General features: G+C 46.0%; 1 protein-coding gene and 1 long non-coding RNA gene across 2 annotated transcripts; both read left to right on the top strand.

Moving 5' to 3' along the window:
- The first annotated feature begins 1,123 nt into the window (after positions 1-1,123).
- On the top strand, positions 1,124-26,206 carry LOC103722347 (60S ribosomal protein L18a-like protein). The gene is made up of 4 exons (XM_039125555.1): positions 1,124-1,513; positions 7,370-7,448; positions 7,647-7,761; positions 25,802-26,206. Exons 1-4 carry the CDS (start codon positions 1,282-1,284, stop codon positions 25,859-25,861), a joined length of 486 nt encoding a protein of 161 aa, XP_038981483.1. The 5' UTR covers positions 1,124-1,281; the 3' UTR covers positions 25,862-26,206.
- Positions 1,524-4,720, top strand: LOC120110475. The gene is made up of 2 exons (XR_005511486.1): positions 1,524-2,219; positions 2,316-4,720. It is a non-coding gene; the product is annotated as an uncharacterized LOC120110475 (long non-coding RNA).
- Positions 26,207-26,986: the final 780 nt, after the last annotated feature.

Here is a 26,986-nt window from a genome sequence, read left to right on the forward strand (position 1 = left end):
TTTCTTCCCTTCTCCTTCTCTTCTCGCGAGGCCGGCAGCTACGGAAGGGGGCCGGACGGTGGCGGCCACAGGAGGGGGCCACCGGAGGGGCGAGTTGCAGCCGGTGGCGCCTGTGGCAGCCGCGACTGGCCAGCGGCTCCTCTTCTTCGGCACCTCCCCACCGTGGGGGCGGTGGCATTTCCGGCGGTGTGGAAGGGGGCAGCGGGCGCGGGAGAGGGCGGGCCATGGCCGGCGGCAGGCGCGGGAGGAGGCTCGAGAGGGGCGGGCCGTGGCCGGCGGTTGCCTTTTTCTTCTCCTTCTTCGGTGGGAATGGGAGAGGCGGGGGCATTTTCGTCCCATAAAGCAATGTTGAAATATATATGGACCGGTTGTTAAACAATTGGTCAATAGGGATTTAATGTTAAAGTTTGGTCAATAAATGGACCGCTAAGCAAGTTCCCTTTTTTTATATATGTTTTATTTAGTAGAAAATTAAATGATGTGGCTCGATATTATTAGTCTGGTCTACAGGTGAGCTATAGATTGAATCGGCTAATTTTTTTAATAATAAATTATTTTTTTATTATGTCAAAGATTTTTTTTAAAGCGGGTGTTTTATACAACACGGTTTCAAATACACTAAATAAAGTCAGAAAACAAAATGTCACGGAGTGCCTGAGATAACTCTTCCTCCTTGGGCTACATAGTGCCATCGAATTGGCTGGTCACATAAGCAGCCACTCAATTTAAAGCCTCATTTGCCTTTCTAAATATATACTTGGCTTGTAAAGCTATTCCATCTCTACCAGTTGCGTGGATGTCCCAAATGGCTTGAAATCTTTAGGATCCAACCGATCATTGTGGCCGACTCATCTCCCAAGGATTTATTATGCTTCACAAATAATTCATCTACGCTATCTGAACTCGCCGCACCATAGGTTCGTAGAAGGGTAAAACGGGAATGTAGACCAAAAATAAAAACTCCCGCCCCCCCATGACCGTATCCTATCCCGGTTTCTAACAGCTTGGGGATGAGACTTGGGAAGCGTATCGGCGCTCTTTCAAGAAAATATCCGCTTCCCGATACGCTGAGAGAGAGACAAATATTTGAACCGCATCGGTGCTGCCTTCCGGAATATCCTGCGACTTTCTTGACCCGATATAGCTCCGAGAGAGAGAGAGAGAGAGAGAGAGAGAGAGGGGAAAGATTTGGTAATAACGTCTTCTTTGCCTCCATGAGTCCATAGCCATCCCCCTTCAACCGAAGAAAAAAAAAAAAGCTAGCGAGGAGAAGTGAAAAAGATGAATGAAGGCGACGGGAAGAGCCGGGGAATCACGGGCGATCACTACGGCGGCGGCGGCCACCCCCATCAGCAGCAGTATGGGACGTTCCAGGGCAGCGCCCCGGGCTATCCTCAGCCGGCAATCGGGTTCCCGCAGCCGGCTCCTCCGCCCGCGTTGGCCCCCTCTACTTATCTCCCTCCTTATTCCGGCGGCCCTCTATACTATTCCCATGGCTACCAATTCGTTCCAGGTATCTTTAAACCTAGACGACAAGCGAAATTCCAGACAAATTATGTTTTGATTAATCCAAATATCTGTTTGTTTGAACAATAACCTCGAAAATGATAAATTTGATTGTTTCGGGTTACTTTTAGAAACGGAATTAGTGAATTTGTGATAAAGACGTGTTCTTGATTTCTAAAATTACGGTTTCTTTGATGTTATTTAATGGCCAATTGTGGGGCCGATGAGGAGCCAAGTTTCTTGATCTGTCGTGGGTTACAACAAAATCGGGTTGAGTTAGTGGAGTTGTGTTGGTCTCGGAATCTGAATACATTGCTGCTCCTAAATTTTGATCATATTTAAGTTCTTGCATTAAAATATGATGCATACCCTTCTGGTTTATTCAAATAAACCAGAAGGGTATTCAGTCTGTATAATGTAACCGGAAGAAGTTAAAGATGTGATTTCCATATTATTAGCTTAGTTATGGACAGTAAATGTGCGTCAGACCAAAAAAATATCTGTTTTTGTTTCTTTGAGTAAAATAGGACAAGGGCATTTAAAATATGCAAGCTGATGAACTAGACGAAACCAGTACTCTGTCTACCTAGAATTAGCTAGTTCCTCTATACATTCGCAAGACAGTTCATTATCTGGCTAATTTCCAAGCTGCTGTATGTTTTTGCCTATGACAGCCCCAAAGTCTCGACTGTTGCATCAAAATTAAACACTTTGTGGATATAGCTCTTTTTTTTTTTTTTTTTTTTTTTTTTTGGGTACAACGGCGGCTCACACCCTACGGGTGTGGATACGGCCTGCAAAATCTGAAGGTGGATATAGCTCTTTTGCAGCCAATGTATGGCAACTATTCTTGTAAAAGTTGGGCATCCGAAAGCAAGCATGATTTTCCTCTTCTAATCAATAATTTATAAGTTCCTATTTAGGAGCTGAAACAGTGATGGGGATATCAGAGCCCTTCATCCAGATGATCCTGAGCCTCCGGATTGAGCCAGACTCGTTTATTTGCATATTTATTTTATTTTTATTTCTGGGCTTGTTTGCATTTTAGGGCTTATTTGTGTTATTTGTGGGCTTATTAGGAGTTATTTTTGTGTAAGGGGATTTTATGTTAATTGTGTTTATTTGGCCCTATATATAGGGGACTACTTTCATGATTAGGATTTTAATGAATGAATGAATGATTAAGAATTTCTTTTTCCCCACATCTTATTCTTCTTCTTCCTCCTCCTCCCCTTCTCTTCTTCCTGCGTCCCTAGAACCTCTTCTTCCTTCTTCCTCTCTTGTTCTTCCTTCTTCTCCTCTTTTCCCGCACTTATGCGGCATCAACTTGGTATCAGAGCATTGGCGGGTTTTGCCTCTGTTGCCAAAGCCCCGATCCGGTTTATGCTGGTCGTCGGCCTTGCCCCTGCCAAAGCGCGAATCCCACCAACAACTAGGACAGGGTCCTCCCTCCACCAGTGCTGCTCACCAGAAAAATATTCCCTCGCTCTCTCGGTTTTCACGGGAAGAACAGAGGGGAACCAACCCTCGGTTTCAAAACAGAAAAAAAAAAAAAAAGGACAGCCCCTTCGTGATTGGCCTTCCCTGTCACTGTGCCCACACCCACCGCCACCTCCCCTCACGACGCCGCCGTGCCACTGGGTCGCCGCCGGAGAATATCGCGCCCCACGGAAACCCACCGTGCCACGAGTTCCACGGTTCTGCCACCGTCGGTCCCGTGACTGATCGTCGGAAGAAGTCACCGCCCGCCGGAAACCCATGGTCGACTACCCCGGCGCCACCGTCCACGGAGCTGCAACCGGGCCTCTGCCTCTGTCCCGCAACCACCGCCGTGAAGACCACGGAGTTACACCGAGTCCGTTGGCGGTTGAAGACAGACTTTATTAACGGGTAAGATCCAAACCCGTTAACCCGCTAGCCCGGCTCCGCTTTAAAAAAAGAGAGAGAGAGAGAGAGAGAGAGAGAGACGCATGTGATCTGCGTGTGCTTCCCTTGCACGTGAATCACACGTGCTTGCCACAAAATCCTTGCACGTGAGTCACACGTGCTTGCCAAAAAAAAAAAAAAAAAAAAAAAAAAAAAACCTAGAATCACGTGACCTGCACGTGTCTTTAAAAAAAAAAAAACTTACTTCTGTTCCTGCCGAAGGGAAACCCTAGGGGTTTCCACCGCCGTCGCCATCGACGCCATCTACGCCGAGCCGCCGCTCGTCCACGGTGTTTCCCCACCGCCTGCGCCTCGCCGCCGACGAACACCGCCGCCGAGCATCCCACCCAAGCTCCTCCGCCCGTGCCGCTCTGCCTTCGCCGCCTCCGCCTGTGTCGCTTCCCCGCCACCGCCTACGCCGCCGCCACCTTGCCATCTCCACTGCCATGCGCCGTCGCTGCCCTTGTGCCCTCCCTACCGATCCGCGCCGCCTGCGCACGACTCGCCGCGTCGTCACTGAAGCCGAGCTCCGCCTCCTCTTTCGAGTCGCCACCGCTGGAAGATCGCCGCCTCCATCCTCCGAGCGCCGCCTCCATCAAGCGCCCCTTCGGCCGTTGCCTTCCCCACCGAGCGCCTCCTTCGTGCGCCTTCTTCCCACAACGCCGCTCCACCGTCGCTGCGTCGCGTCACTGCCAAGTCGCTGCCGTCCGCGCCCACCTCAAGACCCCCATCGCCGCCTTGGCTCCCCGAGCACCACCCTCCACCACCTGTCTTCCGCGCTGCTTCGTCGCCTGAGACGCCGCCCACCTGCGGCCGAGCACCTCCATCCCGCGGCCGCCGTCCTGCTGTTATTCCCCTTCCCTTTGCCACGGGACACACCCAAGACCCTCAACCCATTTCACCCTCCCACTACTGTAGTTACACTCACCCGAGCCCCATCAGACCTCAGCCCACCTGTGGCCCAGCTAACTCATCAGGCCCGAGCCATGCCCCTGAGGCCCATCATCAGACCCATCGAATTTTTTTGATCAGGCTCCCAAATTGCTGCTATCAGGTCCACCGAGTTGCTGTGATTCGATCAGATTCGTGCCATCTGACGAGCCGACTTGTCGCTCCTGATCGTCGCCCCAGCCCTCGAGCGCACCATTCCTGTTTCCCGACAGGTGATAGATTTCTACTTTTCTTGGACTTGTTCATTTAATTATGTTCTAGTTCTCTTGCATGATAGCCATATTTTAAAACTTACTTTTGCTGTCCAAATTCAGAACATAGAAACCCTACTTTCAAACCCATCCTATTCGCCTTTTAAAATCTAGATATTAAATTAGCACACCCTAGCAACTGGACATTTCTCGGCATTCTTCGATCAGATTACTTTAGGATCAGAACAACTGTACTACTTGATTGCAATCTAATTTCTTAAATTGAATAATCTCAATCCTTAATTCTGAATAACCGAAGTAAAAATCAGCAACATTTAAATTTTAAGTTATTCTTGTGAAGACTTGCTGATTTCTGAAATCATAATAGATTGCATTAGTAGGTTGTCCTGCATCAAGTTTGGTCCTACATCATAGTTATTAGGGTTTCATTAGTGACACTGCATTTCACATCATCACCCAGTGTCATCATTGCATGCCAACCTGTAGTGATATGGAGTACTATCTCAGTCAACCTAAAACCCCTGTAGCTACCATGAATTCCGACATTTTGAGGTCTATCACGGAACAGATCGTTGCCATGCGGGCTGGATACAAGGAATTCACATAAGAGATCCGTGAGCTCATGCAAAATTCTAGGACCCCTACACTGCCAACCCTTGTTGCAGCCCAACCTAAAATCGGTTTGGTTGCACCACCTGTAATCCTTCCCCATTTTTTTGGGCACCAAATCCAATGCTCAAGGTGTCAACAATTCGACCACATAGCATCCCAATGTTCCATTAGGACTTACCTGATTACTAAACCAGAAGTTAGAAAATCAGAAGTTAGGAGCCAAGAGGTCGAATATGTCGAAGAAGTCTATGAACCAAATATAGAAGACTATGAAGAAGACTTTGAAGACGAACCTATAGAATTAGATTTTGTCCAAAATGATTTCCAAAGGAAGACTATTGATCTAAGTAAAACCAAGTCACTTCACATCACTACTGTGGAAGAGGTAGTGACAGATATTGAGAGCCAGTCACCTGAATTGGCACTTGTAGCTAAAGATACCCATGTGGAGTCCAATCTTGAACATTCCCCTATAGTAGTTTTCCTTCTAGAGGAGTTTAATGATGTAGTCCCTGATGATCTTCGGATGCACTTTCTCCGATGCATGATATCCAACACGCAATTGATCTAGTTTTCGGAGTATTTCTGCCCAACCTTCCACACCATAGGCTCAACCCAAATGCATATACTAGGACATGGAATTTAATATTACCGACAGTTGAGTTTGCATGTAATAGTTCGGTTAACAAGTCCATAGGTATGAGTCCATTCGAAGTGGTGCATGATTACAAACCTAGGCAACCCATAGATCTGTTTTTCATGTCTCATCAATATAGAGTCTTTGAGTCTGCACAATCAATTGCATCACATCCACATTCATTGCATCAAGAAGTCAGCAATTGTACTCACTTTGATAACTTAAAATATAAATTTCTTGCTGATTTACACAGACGTTATACAGAGTTAAGTGAAAAAGATTACGTCATGATAAGAATTAGGCTTGAACGATTTTCTTCAGATACGTTTAAGAAATTGCAAATTTGTAGTGCGGAACCGTTCAAAATCTTAAAGAAAATCAGTTCGAATGCATATGTTGTGGATCTTCCTGATGACTATGGGATTAGTGCGACATTTAATATTGAAGATTTAGTCCCATACAAAAAGACAATATTCATGCCTTCTAACCCCTTTATTGATATACCTGCCCATGTTGGACACCCTGATCTATTACCTGCTGTTGAGCCATCACCTCCCAAATTTCATGCACGCAGAGAACAAATAGAACATATATTGGATGAGCAGGTTATTTCAACCAGGAATGGTGGTTACCAACGTTACCTTGTTCGGTGGAAAGGTCGACCAAAGTCTGATGTGATGTGGATTTTCAGAGCATAGTTGCAGCACCTTGACCCCGATCTTTTGGAGCAGTACGATAGCCGGTCAGACCTGTACTCGACGGGGTCGAGTTTTTCTCACCCGGGAGGAGTTGATGGGGATATCAGAGCCCTTCATCCAGATGATCCTGAGCCTTCGGATTGAGCCAGACTCGTTTATTTGCATATTTATTTTATTTTTATTTCTGGGCTTGTTTGCATTTTAGGGCTTATTTGTGTTATTTGTGGGCTTATTAGGAGTTATTTTTGTGTAAGGGGGTTTTATGTTAATTGTGTTTATTTGGCCCTATATATAGGGGACTACTTTCATGATTAGAGTTTTAATGAATGAATGAATGATTAAGAATTTCTTTTCCCCCACATCTTATTCTTCTTCTTCCTCCTCCTCCCCTTCTCTTCTTCCTGCGTCCCTAGAACCTCTTCTTCCTTCTCCCTTCTCCCTCTCTTGTTCTTCCTTCTTCTCCTCTTTCCCCGCACTTGTGCGGCATCAAACAGCCATATTTGTGTGGATGCATGCTTGATTTCTAGGCTATATATAGGGAGCTTATCTCGTATTTCTAAAGTTTCAAAGTTCAAACATTGTTCCACACTTCTACATATGACTCATGAAAGTGAGCTTTATTTGGATTGCTACATATGACTTATGAAAGTGAGCTTTATTTGGATTGCTGCTTGGGACAAACATGTCTTACTGTTCCATGTTCTTGGTTATAATGATTTTGGGCATATTTTGTTTTTGAATAAATAACTATATACGATGTGATGAAAATTAAAGATGTCCGACTGTCTGCACTTGACCATATTCTTTGATTTTTCTGATTCTTGTAGGTTATGCTACGGTTGCTGAAGGAAGACCTTTAAGAATGCCACGCCTTCCCTGCTGTGGCATTGGTATTGGCTGGTTTCTGTAAGTAATCATAATTTTCATTCTATTTAAACTATTACCAATGCTTTTGAAGACTAAATCTGTAGAATTTTGATGTGTGCTGTTTACAATTGTTGGTTAATCGACTGTTTAACCTACTTTTTGTGAAACTTTTTATGAAACTTCAAAGCATTGATTCTAAGTGGATGGCTAATTATAATAATTTTATATCTTTGAAAGGTTTATCATTGGCTTCTTTCTTGCTGCTATTCCCTGGTATGTTGGAGCTTTCATTCTACTTTGGGTCAGAATAGATTACAGAGAGAAACCAGGGTTCATTGCTTGCACTATTGCTGTAAGTGAAAGATCCAATCTAGCCTCCTGTGTAAAACTTCTGTCATATATGTCTATCTAACTGCCATTATACATTCATGCGCACTGATAAAATGTGGTAATCACAGATCTTGTTTATTTCTCTACTATTTAATACTCTCTGACCTAGATTTTAGTTGCTACGGGCTTCATCTTCTTTTTTATGCCTGCATCTCTATAGCCATGATTCTCCATCAATGTTTTCAGAATTTTGATATAGTATGGATTGATTATCGTCAATGCTATGGTATTTGTTTTTGTCTTAAGTTGCATAAAAATTTCTAACGAACGTAAAACACCCGGACATGCTTTATTACTAAATCCATGTATTGCCAATATAAACTCCTGTTACTGATACTAGATCATAATTCCAAGTATCTTTTGAAATCTAATTGAGTTTAGGAAGAAGATATGAAGTTGGTATTGGCAGTTTTGCTCTGGACATATTCTGGTGTAAATCCTGACACTTAAGAGATCCCGCCCACAGTTGATGCATATGGAAAAGAAAAGAGTTGACTGTCATTATTTTCCACAGTTCCTTGTCACTTACTTGGGAACTCTTACTATATTATTTAAGTAGTAATATGATAACCCAACTCGGACCAGAGGACTTAGAAAAGTGAAAATAATCATCAATAGTCATAAAGAAACTGATACTTTTCATTTAGTTGTCAGTAGATTATACTGGAAAGTTTAGCTTGTAACAACCATACAAATAAAGTTGATTAAACAAAAATTATGGTGTTTGATGCCTGCAAATAGAGTATCTATGTGCCTAAAATGGGTATGCATATCTAATTACTTGTACTTGAAAATTTAATTCAAAATTGAACCCGCTCCTTCAAGAAGACAATACATAAATAATGATATGAAACAACCCCATAAACTAGGATATTTGTATCAGGGAATCCTATGTTTCTTGGTCTTTGATTTGAATCACATAACCCTATCTTAGCTGCAACTTTTGTGCAATGCCTTTTAGATCCATCTTGCTTCTTTAACCATTTTTCAAGTTTTTTCTTACTTTGAGCTTGTTCTTTCATCTTCTGAATTAGCTTTTTATGAATCATTATTTACATCATTGAGATTGCAAATCATCACTTTGCAGAATATTTCTTTTAGTTCGCACGTCTTAATTATTTGCGACCATTCATTTATACATTTTATAAATGCTTCTTCATGAAATGCTCTTGAACATTTTATAAATTTTTCTACTGATACCAATAGCGATATAGCACATGACAGTTAGGGCTGGATCAAAGCATAACATATATCTCACGTGCCCTTGTGAGTACAACCATACAAGTTAACCTGCATTCTTTGTTATGAAAGACAAGTCTTGTGCAGTCCATGTATATACCTTATAGTGATCCTATTCCTGGTATCAGGTTTGATGCATTCTTTTTGTGCCTGCGATATTTACAAGTTGGGCTCGATGTATATTATGTCTTGGAATTATGCTGTTATTAGGTTGCATCGGGATTCTGAACTCAGCTGTAATCCAAATTCAACTTAAATTAGCTGGATTTGGTGCACAATTTTGCCATGTTGATCTGTGTATGACCTGTATTTGATTAATGATCACCTAGCAGCAACATCAATCTGATTCGGAAATAACCCAAATTGGATCACTTGGTACATTATATGAACTATTAGATCAAGGTCTAGAGATGAATTTGTTTGAGTTCCTTCATCACCACCATGACCAGGAGAGGTAACAGCCATATGGTGATTCAAGTTCACTGCTCACTAACTGGCCACATGTGTGAGCATGCGTGTATGTGTGTTTGTTCGTTCTAATCCTCTCCCTTTTCTTTTCCTTCTCTCTTCCTTGTGCCAGTCACACTTCCCATGGCCAATTCACCACCCCCCATGGGATATGGCTAACCAATGATACCTGATATCCCTGTCTGTGACCCAAACCTTTGAAACTACCATTGAATTGGATTAAGTTTTGGGACTGAAAGTTTGATTCTTCACCGATCTGCATTCAGCTTGCCATTCAGCTAATTTGTTGGATAACTGGATTTGGACAGACCACATTTTGATCCAGATTTGATCCATTTACAGGCCTACCTGGAACCACCTGTCGTTAGGTTTTCGAGAAAATAAAAAATAGGTGGTTGCTGGGAGGTAAATGAAATTTTAAGGGGAAAAAGCCAGTATGGAAGGAGAACAATGTTGTATATACGTACCTTGGCTGACACCTACATCTTAATTTGTTAACCTTTTATGCTTTAACATGATTGATTGGAATCAAGGTTTTAGAAATAAGCTTGTTGGAGGCTGTTGGGGGAAAAATGGATCATCCGAAGCGCGCGGTCATACCGCCAGCACTCAATGGTGAATGTAACCACGACGAACATGCTCTCGGCAGTCCCGACCTCAGAGCGCCCGATCTTAGGCCGCCCAATCTCAGAGCGCTCGACCTCAGAGCGCCCGGTCTCGGCATCGACAACCACAGAGCTCACGACCTCGATCTCGGCACGACCTTTGCTGGCACAGTCTCGGCAGAGTTGAGCCCGGTCGACCTCATGACCATGAAGGACCCAGTCAAAGGAAGAAGCAGATCTCCCCACCACACCAAAAATCAAGCCCTCCATATCCGGGATCAAATCCCGCGATCTCCGCCTCAATGCTGTCAACATTTGAATGCACCCGATCTCAACGGATCGCCAGCTAGCCCGAAATCTCGAATCGTTATGGTTACTCATTGATTTGCACAATCACTTCCGATCACAGGTAACCGCTACACCCCCTATAAAAAGGGGGGAGAGCTCTATGCAGGGGATCCTTCTTCGACCCCAGCCAATACACCCTTTTATCATCCCTCTCCATTACTTCTCTCCATAAAAAGCCCCTTTCTGACTTAAGCATTGGAGGGCCGGTGTCGGAAACCCCGGCCACTGGTTTCTAGCAGACTCGCCGGAGACAGCCGTCTGCCGCCAAGCCAGCTGGAGCTCCTCCTCCTCTGTCCGCGGTCACCCCCGGGTCCAAATTTCAGCAACAATTGGCGCTAGAGGAAGGGGCCGAGTCGTGATTTTGAGATTAAGGAGCAGAGGAGCCTCTAATGCCTCTCGGCATCACGCACAAAGTCCTGGCTACTCAGTCCAGAATCTGCCACCAAGGCCTCTGGCGGATCAAGTTCTTCAGATCCAGCCAGAACAATTCAACATGCTGGTGCAGCAAGTCTAGACCCTGGCAATAGCAGTCCAAGGTCTGCAACGCATGGAGGCCCCTCCCGCGCCGCCTCCGCGGGATCATGTTCCATCGGCGCTCCTTCCAGATGGACTTGTGTCCCAAGGCCGAGACCCCCATGACTCCTCGAGGGTCAACAATGGAGGACCGCGCTGTCACCAGGGTTCAACCCAGGCGTCCCCCCAAAGAGAGCCACTAGGGAAGAACCAGGACAAAAGACTGCAACCTTCCGAAGCCGAATCGACCTCGGGTCAGTCAATACCGAAGCAGACCACCATGGCGATCTTCCAAGGCGGAGAACTCGACAAGAAGGTCGAGAAACTCGAGCGGCCAATCGAAGCTCTCCAGGACCAGAGGGCAAGGCGCGATGGCAACCTAGAGTTCACCACCAAGTCGCCTTTCTCCCGCCAGATTGAGAACGAACCAGTCCCATCGAGGTTTAAAATGCCTCAAATAGAGCCTTACAACGGGACCACCGACCCTCTGGACCACTTGGAAAGTTACCGAGCTCTCATGGCGCTGTAGGGATCCTCAAAGGCCGTGCTCTGCAGGGCCTTTCCCACAACTCTCCGAGGAACGGCTTGGCTTTGGTTCTCCGGTCTGAAGCCGAGCACCATGGTATGCTGTACCGATCGGTACTGGTCGGTACCGGACGTATCGTACCCATACCGATGGATACCAGTATCGATATGCCAGTGTCGGTACGCTTGGCGTACCGTATACCATACCGTACCGACGCTCGGTACGCCTATGCTAGTGCAGCACCGATACGGGGTTCGGTACCGATACGGCGAATCTTGCCAGCACTGTGTCGTCCTTCGAGCAGCTGGGTAGGTAGTTTGCTGCCAATTTTGCCGCCAGCCGACGCTCGCGACGAACGTCAGATTCTCTCCACGACATCAAGCAAAAAGGAGAGTCCCTCAAAGACTACATCGATCGTTTCACCGCCGCAACCTTGAGAGGTCCGCGAGCTCGATCAGTCGATCGCCATGTCTGCGCTGAAAACAGAAGCTCGGTCCTACAGATTCCTCTTTTTCCTCGAGAAGAATTTTTCCACTGACTTCACGGAGATGCTAGCCCGAGCTTGGAAGTATGCAAAGGCCGAGGAGGCCATGGCTTCTCGGTGGGATACCGCCGAAAAATTCGCGAAGGGGCAGAAGAGACGTCATGAGGAACGCGGTCGCCCAAGGAGCCGGTCGCCCCGCCGCGAGAAAAATATGCCTCGGCTGAGGAGTCCTCTTCGCCCGAGACCACGGCCCCGGCCGAGATCACCGCCTCGGCAGAGAACACCCCCAAGGAGGTACGGAAACTATACCCCCCCAACTGCTACTCGGTCCGAGATTCTCATGAAATAAAAGGCCGAGGCTATCTCCAACCACCGCTACTGATGCGGGACTCAGAAGCTCGGCAATGCTCTAGAAAGTACTGTCGTTTCCACCGAGACCATGGTCATGACACCGAGTGCTTCTGACTCCGGGACGAGATCAAAGCACTCATTCGCCAAGGGGTGCTTAACCGGTTCATGCGGAACCGGCGTGACGAAGGAAGACCAGCGGAGAATACTGCGCCGCCTGAAGGTCGAAACAATAACAGGCCCATCGCTAGCACCATCAACACCATAGGGAGAGGCCCGACTGAAGGGAGCTCAGCTGAAGAACTGACCGAGAGGAAAGGCCCTCCGAAGCGTCAACGCACCTTTGAAGCCATCTCGTTCTCGGACGAGGACCTAGAAAGAGTTGAAACTCCTCATGACGACGCTGTGGTCGTTTCTATGGTCATAAATAAATTTAATGTAAAACGCATTTTAGTTGATAATGGAAGCTCGGCAAACATTTTATATTATGATGCTTTCCAAAAAATGGGAATGACAGAGGGCCAGCTCCGAAGAATGAATGCTCCGCTGGTCGGATTCACCGGAGATTCAATCTCCTCGAGAAAGCATCGTGAGGACAAACTTCCTAATGGTCCGTCTGCCTTTAGTCTACAATGCTATCCTCGGCCGACCAGGACTCAATGCCCTCCGAGTCGTAGTCTCGACTTACCATCTGCTCGTGCGATTCCCTACCGAGCGAGGAGTTGGCGAAGTTCGAGGGGATCAGATGATAGCCAAGCAATGCTACACGGCGACCCTCAAAGCAAAGCAACCAATCGAGACACCAAGCCGAGCAGAACAACCAATTAACACGTTAGCCCAAGTCTCGGACCAGGCTCTGCCAATTGAAACCTTAAAGGCACGAGATGAGCCTAAGAGGGAACGGACGGAACCGGGCGAGCTCCTCATTCAAATCCCCTTGAGAAAAGACAGTCCGAGGCAGACCGTACAGATTGGCTCTAGCCTGAGCCCTCGCGAATGGAGATCGCTTGATCGAGTTCCTCCGATCCAACACGGACGTCTTCGCCCGGTCACCCACTGATATGCCGGGGATAGATCCCGAGGTCATGGTCCACCAACTCTAGGTGAAACCAACCTACAAGCCCGTGAGGCAGAAGAAATGGAGCTTCGCACCTGAACGACAGCGAGCAGCGGCCGAGGAGGTCGACAAAATCCTCGAGGCCAGCTTCATCCGAGAAGTCTTCTACCCATATTGGCTTGCCAGTGTAGTTCTTGTAAAGAAAGCTAATGAAAAATAGCGCATGTGCGTGGACTACACCGACCTGAACAAAGCCTGTCCAAAAGATAGTTTTTTCCTTTCTAGGATCGATCAGCTTGTCGATTCCACCTCAGAACACCAGCTGCTGACCTTCATGGACGCCTTCTCGGGATACAATCAGATTCGAATGGCACCCGAGGACGAGGAGAAGACGACATTTATTACCGACAAGGGCCTCCACTGCTACAAGGTAATGCCCTTCGGGTTGAAAAATGCTGGAGCTACCTACCAGAGGTTGGTCAACAAGCTCTTCAAAAATCAGATAGGTCGGAACATGGAGGTCTATGTAGACGACATGTTGGTAAAAAGCCAGACTGCTGAATGTCACATAGCCGACCTTAACGAAGCGTTCTTGACCCTCCAAAATTATTGGATGAAGCTCAACCCCACGAAGTGCGCTTTCGGAGTTACCTCGGGCAAGTTCCTCGGGTTCGTGGTAACCCAACACGGAATCGAAGCCAACCCTGAAAAGATCCGAGCACTGCAGGAGATGACACCACCGAGGACGGTCAAAGAAGTGCAACAGCTCGCTGGGCGAGTTACGGCCCTAGGAAGGTTTGTCTCCAAGTCAGCGGAACGGTGCCTCCCGTTCTTCAAGATCCTCAAGCGGCCGAAGAAATTCACATGGACTGAAGAATGCCAACAAGCTTTTGAAGAGCTCAGACGCCACCTTGCCTCCCCTCCATTGCTCACAAAGCCTGAGCAGGGCAAGCTCCTCTATCTATACTTGGCCGTCTCCCCAGTAGCAGTGAGCTCAGTCCTAGTTCGAGAAGATGACAAGTCTCAGAGACCAATATACTACACCAGCCGAGTTCTGAGGGACGCCGAGACCCGATACTCCAAGCTGAAAAAAAAGTCTATGCATTGCTCATTCCAGCCCGAAGACTCCGGCCTTACTTCCAGGCCCATACCGTGGTCGTATTAACCGACCAACCCATATAGCAAGTCTTGCAACGGTCGGATCAGGCGGGGAGAATCGTGAGGTGGGCGGTCGAGCTCGGAGAGGTCGACCTCGAGTGCCGCCTGAGACCAGCAATCAAAGCACAAGTGTTTGCCAACTTCGTTGTGGAATGCACCCTACCAGATGACCTCGAGGCCGAACTCACACCAAAAGGGGATGCCCCAGAGCAGCCATGGATCTTCCATGTCGACGGCTCCTCGACCTCGAAGGGTAGCGGTGCAGGCCTCATTCTCACTAGCCTAGATGGGGTGGTCGCAGAACAAGCATTACGCTTCGAATTTTCTGCCTCGAACAACGAAGCGGAATACGAAGCGCTCGTCGCCGGGCTGAAATTGGCGAAGGAGCTCAAGGTCGAAAAGCTGAAGGTTCTCAGTGACTCCCAACTGGTCGTGAGCCAGATCTTGAGAGACTTTGAAGCAAGGGAGTCGTCGATGCAAAAATACCTCTAGAAGGTGCAAGAGACATCACCTCCACGCTAAGCACCTTTGACATCTAGCATATCCCGCGGGTGGAGAACGCAAGGGCCAACTTGCTATCAAAGTTGGCGACATCCAGCATGAGCGAGCTCCCAAAGACCACAACGCTCGAGTACCTTAAAATACCGAGCATTGAGGAGCCCGAACCGGTCCTCTGCATTGAAACTGAACCAAGCTGGATGGATGCGTTCGTCAACTATTTGCAGAACGAAATCTTTTCCGATAATGAGCTCGAGACCCGCCGAATCAAGCGTCAGGCTTTCCGATACCTCTTGTACGAAGGCAAGTTCTATCGCAGGTCCTTCACCTCCCTCCTCCTCAGGTACCTCCGCCCTTCGAAAGCGGATTATGCCATGCGAGAGGTCCATGAAGGGATCTATGGGAACCACTTAGGAGGTCGGGCACTGGCCTACAAGATTCTATGCCAAGGATATTACTGGCCTATACTTCAGAAAGACGCTGCGGACTTCATTCAAAGGTGCGACCGATGTCAGCGAAACACCAACATTCAGCGCTGACCCTTGGTCCCACTGACCTCGATCAGCGCCTCCTGGCCATTTGCCCAATGGGGAATCGACATCTTGGGGCCATTTTCTCAAACCACGGGACAAAAAAAGTTTCTCATCGTCTCCATCGACCGCTTCACCAAGTGGGTCGAAGTTGAGCCAGTGGCCCAAATTTTCGAGCCGAAAGTGCGAGATTTCGTCTGGAAATCAATAATTTGCAGATTTGGGCTCCCCCACATCCTCATATCTGACAACGGCCGTCAGTTCGACAATGCCCGCTTTAGGAAATTCTGCTCCGAGCTTGGCATCGATCATCGTTTTACCTCGGTCACTCATCCACAGGTGAATGGAGAAATGGAGGTGACAAATCGGACCATCCTCCAGGGACTCAAGACCAGGCTCGATTGATCCAAAGGGCAATGGGTCGAAGATCTCTACAACAACCTCTGGGCCTATAGAACAATGTTCCGAATCCCAACTGGCGAAACTCCCTTCAATTTGGCCTACGGGACAGAAGCAGTTATCCCCTTAGAGATCGGGCTCCCTTCGCCAAGAGTAGAAAACTACGACGCGACTTCGAACTCATCACGACTTAGAAATAACCTGGATCTTCTCGAAGAAATAAAGAAAGCCGCTCGAATTTGCATGGCAAGATATCAACAGAAGACGGCACAATACTACAATTCTAGGGTGAGAGTCAAGCTCTTCAAAGAAGGAGACCTTGTCCTAAGGAAAGCTGAGGCTTCTCAAACTACCGAGCGAGGGAAGCTTGCCCCGAACTGGAAAGGACCGTATCGAATTGTTCGAGTCCAATGGCCCGAAGCATACAAGTTAGAGTCCCTTGATGGGACCCCCATTCCCCAAAGCTAGTACTCCGAGAATCTTCGAATGTATTATCAGTAAAACTTCCCAGGGGTCTCCGGTGTTTGAGAACGCAGCTAATAAGACATTTCTCATGGTTTTCTCTTAATTATTCAACGCTTCTTCTGATGATAATTTGCTTGTGAACTCCAAGATCCTGAGATGATTCTGTTGGAAATTGTATCCTAAATGTCAATCGTCAGCATGTTGATGATTGAATTTTGTAAATGAATTGACAAATCAATAAAGTATTTTTTGGCATTATTCATCATTTTACATCTTCAAATGAACTCTTATATGATGAAGTCCTTAGGACTTATTAATGATAAAGGAGGATTTATCTTCGAGTCCTTAAACTAGTTCGCGACCAAATGATATGTTGTTACAAGGACGACAGCATTATCGAGATTAGGTCGTTGTGTGACATATACGTTGGTTATCCTCTTAACCAAGGAGTGTGGAGATACTGGTATGCCCCACAGGTGAAGTGTAGGAGTACATTTCACTGAACGTAACCAATTTCGGAACGCTCTACTGTCAAGAGATGTTCCAAGTGGATATGGGTATAAGTTTAGCCTTCTGACCTGAGACCGCAACCTGTGACTAGCAAGCAACTCATTGTACTTTGGTACCGGACTACTTGAATTTTTAATTCAGTGACAGAAGGTCACTGGGTGCAGTCAAGTACTTGCATAGTCAGTTGTGAGTCGAGATGGAATTGACCCCTCCTGAAAACAGGAGATAATGTCTTGTGATTAATTTAGCAAAATCTTGGCCAGGATAATCCCAGTGAGGAGTCACGGGATATCTAAAGTTAATCACATAATGGATGTACTAATTATAGGGTTGACAGTGGGCTCTAAGTCATCCTGGCATTAGGAGTCAAAGGGATTGAATTATACAGTAACCATAGTCCAGGGTTTCAGAATATTTGCTTCGCATATATTCGGCCTATCCGGACGTCGGGTACCATTGCTAGATAGTCACATCGATTAGTGTAGAAAGTCGTTCCTATACTACCGGCTTAGGTTCGAACCTATGAGGTCACACGCATAGAAGATTCCTGATTGATCAAGAAGGCTGATGAATGATTAAGAATCATTCAGGGGTAATTTGGTCAATTCGATTGGCAAATTATCCTATAAAATAATTAAAGTAATTATTGGAGGATTAATTAGTAATTGGATTACTAATAAACTCAATTTGATTGAGTAAATGGATTTAGGATGAGCCAAATTGAATTGGATTCAATTTTGGGTTCAATCAGAGTTTTTGACCTGATTGGAGTTGACTCGAGTTTCCTAAGAGTCGACTCGAGAAGAGAATCCAGAGACGACCTCTTCTGTTTTTCCCAGGTGGAGTCGACTCGAGTTTCCTTGGGGTCGACTCGAGGCGACTTGGGGTCGACTCGAGGCGACTTGGAGTCGACTCGAGCTATGAAGGGGTCAACTCGCTGGGCGTATCAGAGAAAATGTTCTCTGTCAGAATCGACCCGCAAAACTTTAGAGTCGACTCGAAGGGGAAGGAGTCGACTCGAGGCGACTTGGAGTCGACTCGAAGATCGGGAAGGCGACTTGGAGTCGACTTGGAGTCACACGCATAGAAGATTCCTGATTGATCAAGAAGGTTGATGAATCATTAAGAATCATTCGGGGGTAATTTGGTCAATTTGATTGGCAAATTATCTTATAAAATAATTAAAGTAATTATCGAAGGATTAATTAGTAATTAGATTGCTAATGAACTCAATTGGATTGAGTAATTAGACTAAGCATGAGCCAAATTGAATTAGATTCAATTCTAGGCTCAATCAGAGTTTTTGACCTGATTGGATTAGATCTGAATCAAGAGGACTTAGGTTGACCAAATTAAATTAGATTAAATTTGTGCTTAATTAGGAATTGACCTAATTGAATTAGGTTCAACCTATGGTAATTGGATCATTCTAATTGTTAGAATTTAATTAAATTAAATGGGTTTGATCTGAAACTGTTCAGATCTCGAAATCCATATGTCACATATCCATGCATAGCGCCATAAATTGATTTTTAATATGATTAAAAATTAATTTAATTTATTTAATGGTGCCATGGGACACTTGGCAACATCAGGAACCTCTTTCATCATCAGATGGGATGACATGGAGAGATAAATTCATGAAAAGAATTGGATAAGATCAAATTCTCTCTCTTCATGGCATATGTCATCCTTATCTTTATCTCACTTCTAATTAAGCTTGAATTTCGAATTTAATCACCATAAAATCACCACGTGACCCTCTAATCTGATTGGAGGCATGAAAATTTCGAAATTGATAAAGGGAAGTGGCAACATGATGAATGGTTTAGATTAGATCAAGCTTCATCATGTAATGACACATGAACTTGAATTTTGAATTCAAAATTCAAAACCCCACAAAATTCTCTCCAAATATGGGATGGTTGGCATGAAGTTAGATAGGATAGCAACATTAAAAGGACCTCCATCAGCTGGTGGTCGAATTCAAGGAAAAAAGAGAGAAAAAGAAAAAAAAAGGGAGAAAGAAAAGAGAGGAACCCTAGTTCATGCATGGAAAAATTCTGCATTCAATCTAGCCGACTTCTTCCTCCTCTAAGTCGATCATGCCATTAGGTTTAGGGGTCCCTGATAAGAGTCTTTAGATCAGATCTAAGTCCTCTTCAATCTCTCTAAACCTTTCCTCCAAATTCTTCCAAGAAGGCGGATCAAAAGTTGATAGCGTTGGGAAGATCAAATTTCAGCCTCAAGAAATTCTGCGCAAGCTAGCACTTCCGCAGGATTGGATCTCTCCAGGAACTTCGCGTGTACTTCTCGTAGAGGCCATTTGTGTGTGTGGCTGCGAAGTCAAGGATCAGATCCACAACTTTCATCCATCATAAAAGGTATTAATCCAGCATTAATTATTTATTATGGTGTCAAGATCTATGTCCGATTTTCTGAGGTTTTACTCTCTTTTGGGGCTCCTCAGGGATATATCTCCAGAATCCATTCGATGGATATTCAGAGATTAATTGGAATAGAGTTCTTAAGTTTCAGATCTGATAGTTAATCATGCATGAAAGTTTTAGCATAATTGTTTAAACGATTCCGGCATAATCCTATGTGTTCTTAAGGTGTTGATTTCTAGATTTGATCTTGTAAGCATGCATGAATTAAATTGTTTGATTCTATTTTTTCGCTGCATTTTTGAAACTTAAAAAAAACTACGTATGGCTTGATCCCCCTTATGAAGGAGTACGTAGGCAACTCGATCAAGTTCAGCCATAGTTTTTCCAAAAAAAAAAATTCAGCATGCCTAACACCGAAGAACCTAGGATTCACTTTCAGATTCAAGTCCTCAGGGAGAATCTAGCGATATTTGGATGCCTCGACCAAGCTCGAGATGCCTCGACCAAGCTCAGAATGCCTCGACTAAGCTCGGAATGCCCGACCAAGTTCGGATGTTTCAACTAGGTTCAAGGTGACCCCCTATGACGACCTCGAGTCCTATCTAATGAACGGAATCAGAGCCATAGTCTAAAATACCTAAGGCAAAAACTACAAGTCAAGAAGCACCCAAGTTTCGACGGTCGAACATCAACCTAGCTTCGACTCACACTACACTAAGTCCAAGCCTACAGAGCTAGCGAAACTCTTCAAAACTCCGAGCATGATTACTTAGTAGAATTCTCCAAAACAAACGTCAGAATCAACTGTGAAAGCCAGTGATGGGCAAGTTCCAACCCAAACTATTGAAGACAAGGGTCCATTGAGAAAGCAAGCAGAAGCAAGTTTAGAAGCACGACAAGATTGAAAAACACATTGCTTTCATTAATGAAAAAGCCCTAAGGCTAAGTACAAAAACTGAAGTTGGCCTATACAATGCTTTCAGCAGCCAACCTCACGGGCAAAATACAAGCAGAAGAAAGAGAAAAAGAAAATCAGGTTGCCTCTGGAGCGGAGCTGACTGCGGGGGCGACCTCAGAAGCGGCCTCAGGCGCAATCTCGGGAGCAGCTTCATGTGCGACCTCGGGAGCGGACTCGAGAGTCACTTCTCCAGAGGGATCCTCACGGGCAACTTGCTCAGCTGCCTCGGCCTCGACAACGGCACGCTCGGTCTCAGCTACAGGACTCTTGGGTGCGCTGTCAAGTATGCCTTAGTACTCAGGGCTCCCGGGCGCGCTGCCATCCTCGGCGACCCCTAGACGAGGTTGGAGACCGCTGAGGTCGAGCTTAGGGCAAAGCTTCCAAACTTGGGACCGGCAATCCTCGAAGCCGTGGATAAGCTCGTCGACCGCCTTCTCCTCCATCAAGTCCCGGAACTCGGCCGATTCGCGAAAGATCTACACCGCGTTCCGGGCTTGCTCTGTTGCCCTCTTCTCTCGAGCCTCGAGCTGCTCGATCCTCAGCTGGAGAACTCCCGCTTCATACTTAAGGCCCGAGAGCTCAGACTGGGCATCAACCAAGCGGGCCTCGGCAGCATGAAGGGTTGACCTGGCGAGGGAATGCGAAGTTTCCTCCTCTCGAAAACGTATTTGTTCCTATTTTCTATTTTTCAAAGTCGTCTTTATTATTTTAAAAGATGAAAACAAGACTTTGTTACTTTTATTATTTTGAAAAATAAGAAACTCATGATTTTTGCTATCTTTGCTAACACCACCACCTTTATCATTGCCTTTGTCACCATAGCTGGCTTTCCTGTCTCTGCCATCGCCACCATCATTGCCTCCACAATCGTAGCCATTGCTAATATCTCCACCATACCGTGCTGCCATCCTCACCAATAAAGTTGCCTCTGTTGCCTACGCTACACAACTGCTACCCCTTGCCACTAGCACCACCGGTGCCGTCACCGCCTTTGCCATACTACCGGCACACCTTGCCAGCATCGCTGCTATCGCCACCGCCGCCACCACTATCGCCGTTGCCGCCACTATCTTCTTTTAAAAATAATTGACTATCCCATAAGCCCGAGTTCAGACTCGAGCCTCTATCCTCACGGTGGATTCCTCCCACCTGGCCTTGCCCCCAGTGAGCTTCCTCTCGGCGATCTCCTCCCCTCTCTAGCTCCTTCGAGCCCGAGCCTGATAGTCAGCCGCCGCGGTGACTAACACATCGATATCATGGAGGTGCTGTAACAAGAACAAGTAAAGATCAACCAAGATTAAAAACCCAGCTGGGTATGGGAATAAAGGAGCAGCAAAAGAAAAAAGGAAAAAAAAGAAGAAGACTTACCCGGATGGCCGAGCAGAAGGCCTGATCAACAAACTTGCTGACCCCGATGGTGTTGATCTCGACACGATCAACTGAAAGCAGTGCGCAGCGGATGACTTGGCGAGCGACTTCGCTGTTATGAAGCGCGGAGTCGTCCTCAAATATCACCCACTCGGGGCAATAAAGGTTTCTCTCGGGGCGATCTTCAACCCCCGAGGAGCTCGGGACATCGGGCCCCGAAGGATCCGGCAAAGGAGCTCGAGAAGAGCTCAGGACCCCTAGGCCACTCCCCGCCTCGGGTCCTGAGCGCCGCAGACGGATGACCTTGCGGGGGCCCTAGAAGGGCCCGAGGTCGGGCAAGCACGAGCCGATGGCTCCTCCGCGGCCTTCGGCAGAAATTGCGCGCTTGACAGAAGTGGCGCGCTCAGTAGGGTGAACCTCCTCCGGTCTAGGCTCCCCTGCTTCCTGTCGGCTGTTCTTTCGAACAAGCTGAGGGATTTCAACCTCAAGATCTTCGATGGGAGCATAAGTCGAGGTGGTCTTAGGCTTCTTCCTCGGGACTGGACGAGCTCCGCCAACCTCTGCCACCCTCTTGTTATACCGAGTGAGGAGAGCGCTATTGCTGGACACCATCCTCGAAACTTTTGGAAAAAAAAGAAAAAAAGCTAAAGCCAAGCAAAGTCCCCAAACCGACTGAGAAAATAAAAAGAAAAATAAATATTAGGATGACGGGATAGAAGAGGAGCAGTACGACCACCCTTACCCATAGGGCGCACCGAGCTCAGGCCAACGTTCACCAGAGCCTCATTGCTCAGGAGGTCGTTTAGAAGAATGTCCCCCTCGAGGCTGCGAAGAGCGTCGAAAATCTTCTGCTCGCTCACCAAAAGCTTGGGGGGCTTGTTGATGGCCTTGAGCTGGGTCAGCCCTCATGATGGGTCGAACTCCCACGTGCGCTCGGAGGATAGGAAGAAAAATTTCTCCTTCCACCCACGAATGGAGGAAGGAGCACTTCGGAAAAACGGCCTACCACTCCAAAGGGCAAGGTAAAACCATTCTCCATCCGCGGGGTTAGATTTCAACATGAAATACCAACGAAAGATGTTTATCGAGGCCGGTATCTCGTGCGCGAGGCAAAGTGATAAAAAATCGATGATAGTCCACGAGTTCGGAGCGAGCTGCGCTGGGTCGAGCTGGTACGTCGTCAAGAGCTCGTTCACAAACCCATGCAGAGGGAATCGCAAGCCGGCCCAGAGCGTTTCCACATACACTCCAATCCGACCCGGAGGTCTCGTAACCCGATCTTCCGGCCTCACTGGCTCAAGGCAGAACCCGCGCTGAGGGAAAAACCGAGCTCGAATCAGGTCCAATTCCTCCTCGGCCAAGTTTGACCCGATTCCATCTGGGTCATGGCCCACCTCCGATACGACCCCCTTTCTACGAAAAAGGTCCCTACCGGAAGATGAAGCACCATCCGACATTGCCGTGCTCACCAAATAGAAAAAGATAAAGAAGGAAGGAGAAGAAGAAAAAGAAAAGCGACAGCCCTCCGAGCAAACGTGGGTAAGAGGCCTACTGTGGGTTTCACCGAAAGCGTTGATGGCTGGAAGCGAGGGATTAAGACGATCACCGGAAAGCACCTCGAAGCGCAGCCGGAGAACGCTAAATAAGGATTGGGAGAAGAAGAAAGCGAAAGGAGACAAGAACTACGGCGGCCAAATAAAAGATTTTAGGGTCAGGCCAGGGTTTATATAGACCTTTCTGACGGTTCAGATCGACAAGGCCAAGCCACACCCCCCGTCCAGATCGCGCCACGCGCCGACCTTAGAAACCGAACCAGCGTATCAACATCGGATCGTCACCTTAAAGGCAGAATCGAAGCGGCATCTCGTCGAACACTGGAGCCTCATCATGAGCCCGCGGCTCGAAACCGCCTCGAAAAGTAAAAAGCCGCCACCTCGTGCTCTCATTAAAGACACCCAAAAGCGCCCTTTCCCCTCTGTTCGGAACGACAAAACAATTCAAATCCGTCTGATCTCACCAGCATGATAAAGATAATTACTTTCTTCGTCCGAGCTCCGAAACAGCTCGAACTTGGAAGTCGGAGGGTAGTATTGAGGGGAAAAATGGATCACCCGAAGCGCGCGGTCAAACTGCCGGCACTTAATGGTGAATGTAACTATAGCGAACATGCTCTCGGCAGTCCCGACCTCAGAGCGCTCGGCCTCAGGGTGCCCGACCTCAGAGCGCCCAGTCTCGGCATCGACAACCACAGAGCTCACGACCTCGATCTCGGCACGACCTTTGCAGGCACAGTCTCGGCAGAGTTGAGCCCGGTCGACCTCATGACCAGGAAAGACCCAGTCAAAGGAAGAAGCAGATCTCCCCACCATACTGAAAATCAAGCTCTCCATATCCGGGATCAATCCCACGATCTCCGCCTCAACGGTTGTCTACATTTGAATGCACCCGATCTCAACGGATCGCCAGCTAGCCCGAAATCTCGGATCGTTATGGTAACTCATTGATTCACGCAATCACTCTTGATCACAGGTAACCGCTACACCCCTCCTATAAAAAGGGGCGAGAGCTCTAAGCAGGGGAAACTTCTTCGACCCCAACCAATACACCCATATATCATCCTTCTCCATTACTTCTCTCCATAAAAAAGCCCCTTTCTGACTTAAGCATCGGAGGGTCGGCGCCAGGAACCCTAGCCACTGGCTTCTTGCAGGTCTGCCAGAGACAGCCGTCCGCCGCCAAGCCGGAGCTTCTCTTCCTCGGTCTGCGGTCGCCCCCGGGTCCAAATTCCAGCAATAGAGGCCTTTACTGGAGATGGAGCACCTCCATTTCTCAATTTTCTTGGTTGGTTAAAAGATTTTTTGTTGAAAAATTCTCTTGTCAAATAACTGATTCTAGAGGAGCTTTACAGAGAAATAATAATGACATAGTTCCTAAAAGTTGGTCCAACTTACTGTCAGCCATATTTCCTTACATTGCTGATTGCATCCGATAGTCATACTTATCAGCTTGGAGTTTACTCTGTGCCCGACTATTGTCCTTGAATATGGCAGACCGTTATGTATTTTTGGGGTGGGGGGTCAGTTTAATCATAGCCTGTCCAAAATCTTAATAAGGTGTGCATTCATACATTGTTTTTCTAGTTTTTTTAGATGTTTCTTGGCCTTAATAGCAAGAGGCTTCACATTCTAAGATGATTTGACTCCTAAGATACATTTAACTCTTTATAGTTTTAACTTGTATCTTTACGTCTTATAAATGATCAATGTAGTAGGTTTACTGGACCATAACAAAGGCCTCCATGGCAGTGTGTAATACAACAATAGTGCTGTAGCCCATGTTTCCAGAACTGGTGGACCTGGCTTGGGGATTTCTATATGGACTATTTCATTTGGCAATTAAGATGCAATCTTATTACACCCTTTCACCACACCTCCTTTAAGGTCTATGTGTCAAGACTCAGAGGGAGCATGTTATTCTAGGTTTGGTGGGCTTGGCTAGCCCAGGGGGCAATTTATCACATGAAGTCGTTTGGTGGCATCTCTTCCTCAATTAAGTGGCATGCAACTTCTGGAACATCATTCAATGTCACTATCTCAAGATGGATGCTAATTTTTGGATGCTAGTTTATGATGGGAATCAGGTCTAAAATGTACAGCTTTTGACATGCTGGTATTCCATCACTTGCACCGTATGTAAATTAGGCAGTTGATATTGACAAATATAGGTCTATGTTGTGGTTTTAGTGTTTTGTTAACGGGAAGATCAAAAAGAGAAGGGAGAAGATCTAGAAAAATGTGTAGTGAAGTTGTTCAGGTAGGTTTTGCAAAGAGTTTGCACCAAGCTTCTGGCATAAAACTCGGCACCTTAAACAGCCATTCTTGAGTTAATGGGCAACAATTGCTGGTTTTAGTTATGATCCTTCATATTAATAGATTGCTATTCCAACATGGTCAATACTGGGTGATGAAATATGCAAATTTCTATGCAAATTATGTGCAAGAGAGAGTTATATAGTTTTTTAAAAAATTAATATTATCCATGTCAAGAGTGATTTTCCCAATGTATTTATGATTTAAAATTTATGAGAAAGGAATGAAATCACAGATTTTTTAAACTAAATTTTGACTTGTCTTGACAGGCAATTCTTGCTGCAATTGCTATTCTTCTGGGAGTAACACAGGGAACTGATGTATGGTGATTCATTTACAAAGCTGCAGTTGGTCACCTTTAGCGTATTTATATTCACCCGATATTGTAAATTCTGGAAACAATCTGTAGTTTTTTATTTAATTCATAAGCTGGTGCAGGTTTTTTATTTGTTAATAAGATTGCAAGTAACTAAAGGGTGATTAAAAGTCCCATAGCTATATCTGCTGTTTGCAATGGTTTCTTTCACATATTACCTGCTTCCCTTGTTCAGTGTAGATTTAAGCTCATGGTGGAAAAGAATCTTTTGAAGGTCCTTGTGACTTTGTTGTTGCTATTTTTAACCTCTCTCGGACGGGAAAGAAATGAAATATCAGCAAATATTTATTTTGGCTGACATGTTTTCTTTTGTTTTCGTGAAATTTTATTTTCTGTTCATCAATTCCTATGGCATCCATACACTGTTGAAGATATTCTCCAGAAGCTTTGGATTTGCACCAAAGAAGTGACTGTATAATGTGAAGCAAAGGATCCTTTTTTGGCTGCGTTAAGATGAAGCATGTGGAATCGCACATAATATGTCTCATTTCAGTATTAGAATCTAGGTTGAAGCCTCCACAATTATAAGTGAAGCGATTAATTTGTCAAGACTTATCGCATGTTGATGAATTAACTCCAAGCATCTGAGTGACCACCTGCATGATTGGTAGGTGGGACTCCTTGCATTGATGCAGCCTGTTTCTCAGCATATTTGACAAATTTGGGGTAAAAAATCGTATATTTAAACATTATTGAACTATTTTGTTATCTTTTATCGGCTGTTTCCTTGGACATCATATTATGTGATTCTAGCAGTGGGAAGGTAACAATAGGTTTGATCAAGTTATATTCTCCTCAAATATGCAATGCCTGTCCTTGATTGAGAATGAAAGAGCATTTGCTGGATGGCAGTGATTCGATTAACCCATCTGATGCATGGGTTTGGCTTTGAGATGTTTATGGCTTTGTGGTAATGGATGCGTTATCCAAGTTCAAAATGCTGCCGCTAGTTGTTCATTGAGCTGCTCTATGTAAGTTAGATTTTTGGCTCAAAATCTAACTTACATAGAGCTCCTTCAATACCTATCTTCTTCTCGAATTCCTCCAATAACTGTAATGCACTTGACTTCTTGCACTT

The sequence above is a fragment of the Phoenix dactylifera genome, chromosome 4, assembly GCF_009389715.1.
Source record: "Phoenix dactylifera cultivar Barhee BC4 chromosome 4, palm_55x_up_171113_PBpolish2nd_filt_p, whole genome shotgun sequence".
NCBI lineage: Eukaryota > Viridiplantae > Streptophyta > Magnoliopsida > Arecales > Arecaceae > Phoenix > Phoenix dactylifera.

What these genes read in the sequence shown, in the direction of transcription:
- LOC103722347 (XM_039125555.1), top strand. Translation starts at nt 1,282, where the DNA reads ATGAATGAAGGCGACGGGAAGAGCCGGGGAATCACGGGCGATCACTAC. An exon ending in TGGCTACCAATTCGTTCCAG is followed by an intron (nt 1,514 to 7,369) that starts GTATCTTTAAAC and finishes TGATTCTTGTAG; the next exon opens with GTTATGCTACGGTTGCTGAA. An exon ending in TCATTGCTTGCACTATTGCT is followed by an intron (nt 7,762 to 25,801) that starts GTAAGTGAAAGA and finishes TTGTCTTGACAG; the next exon opens with GCAATTCTTGCTGCAATTGC.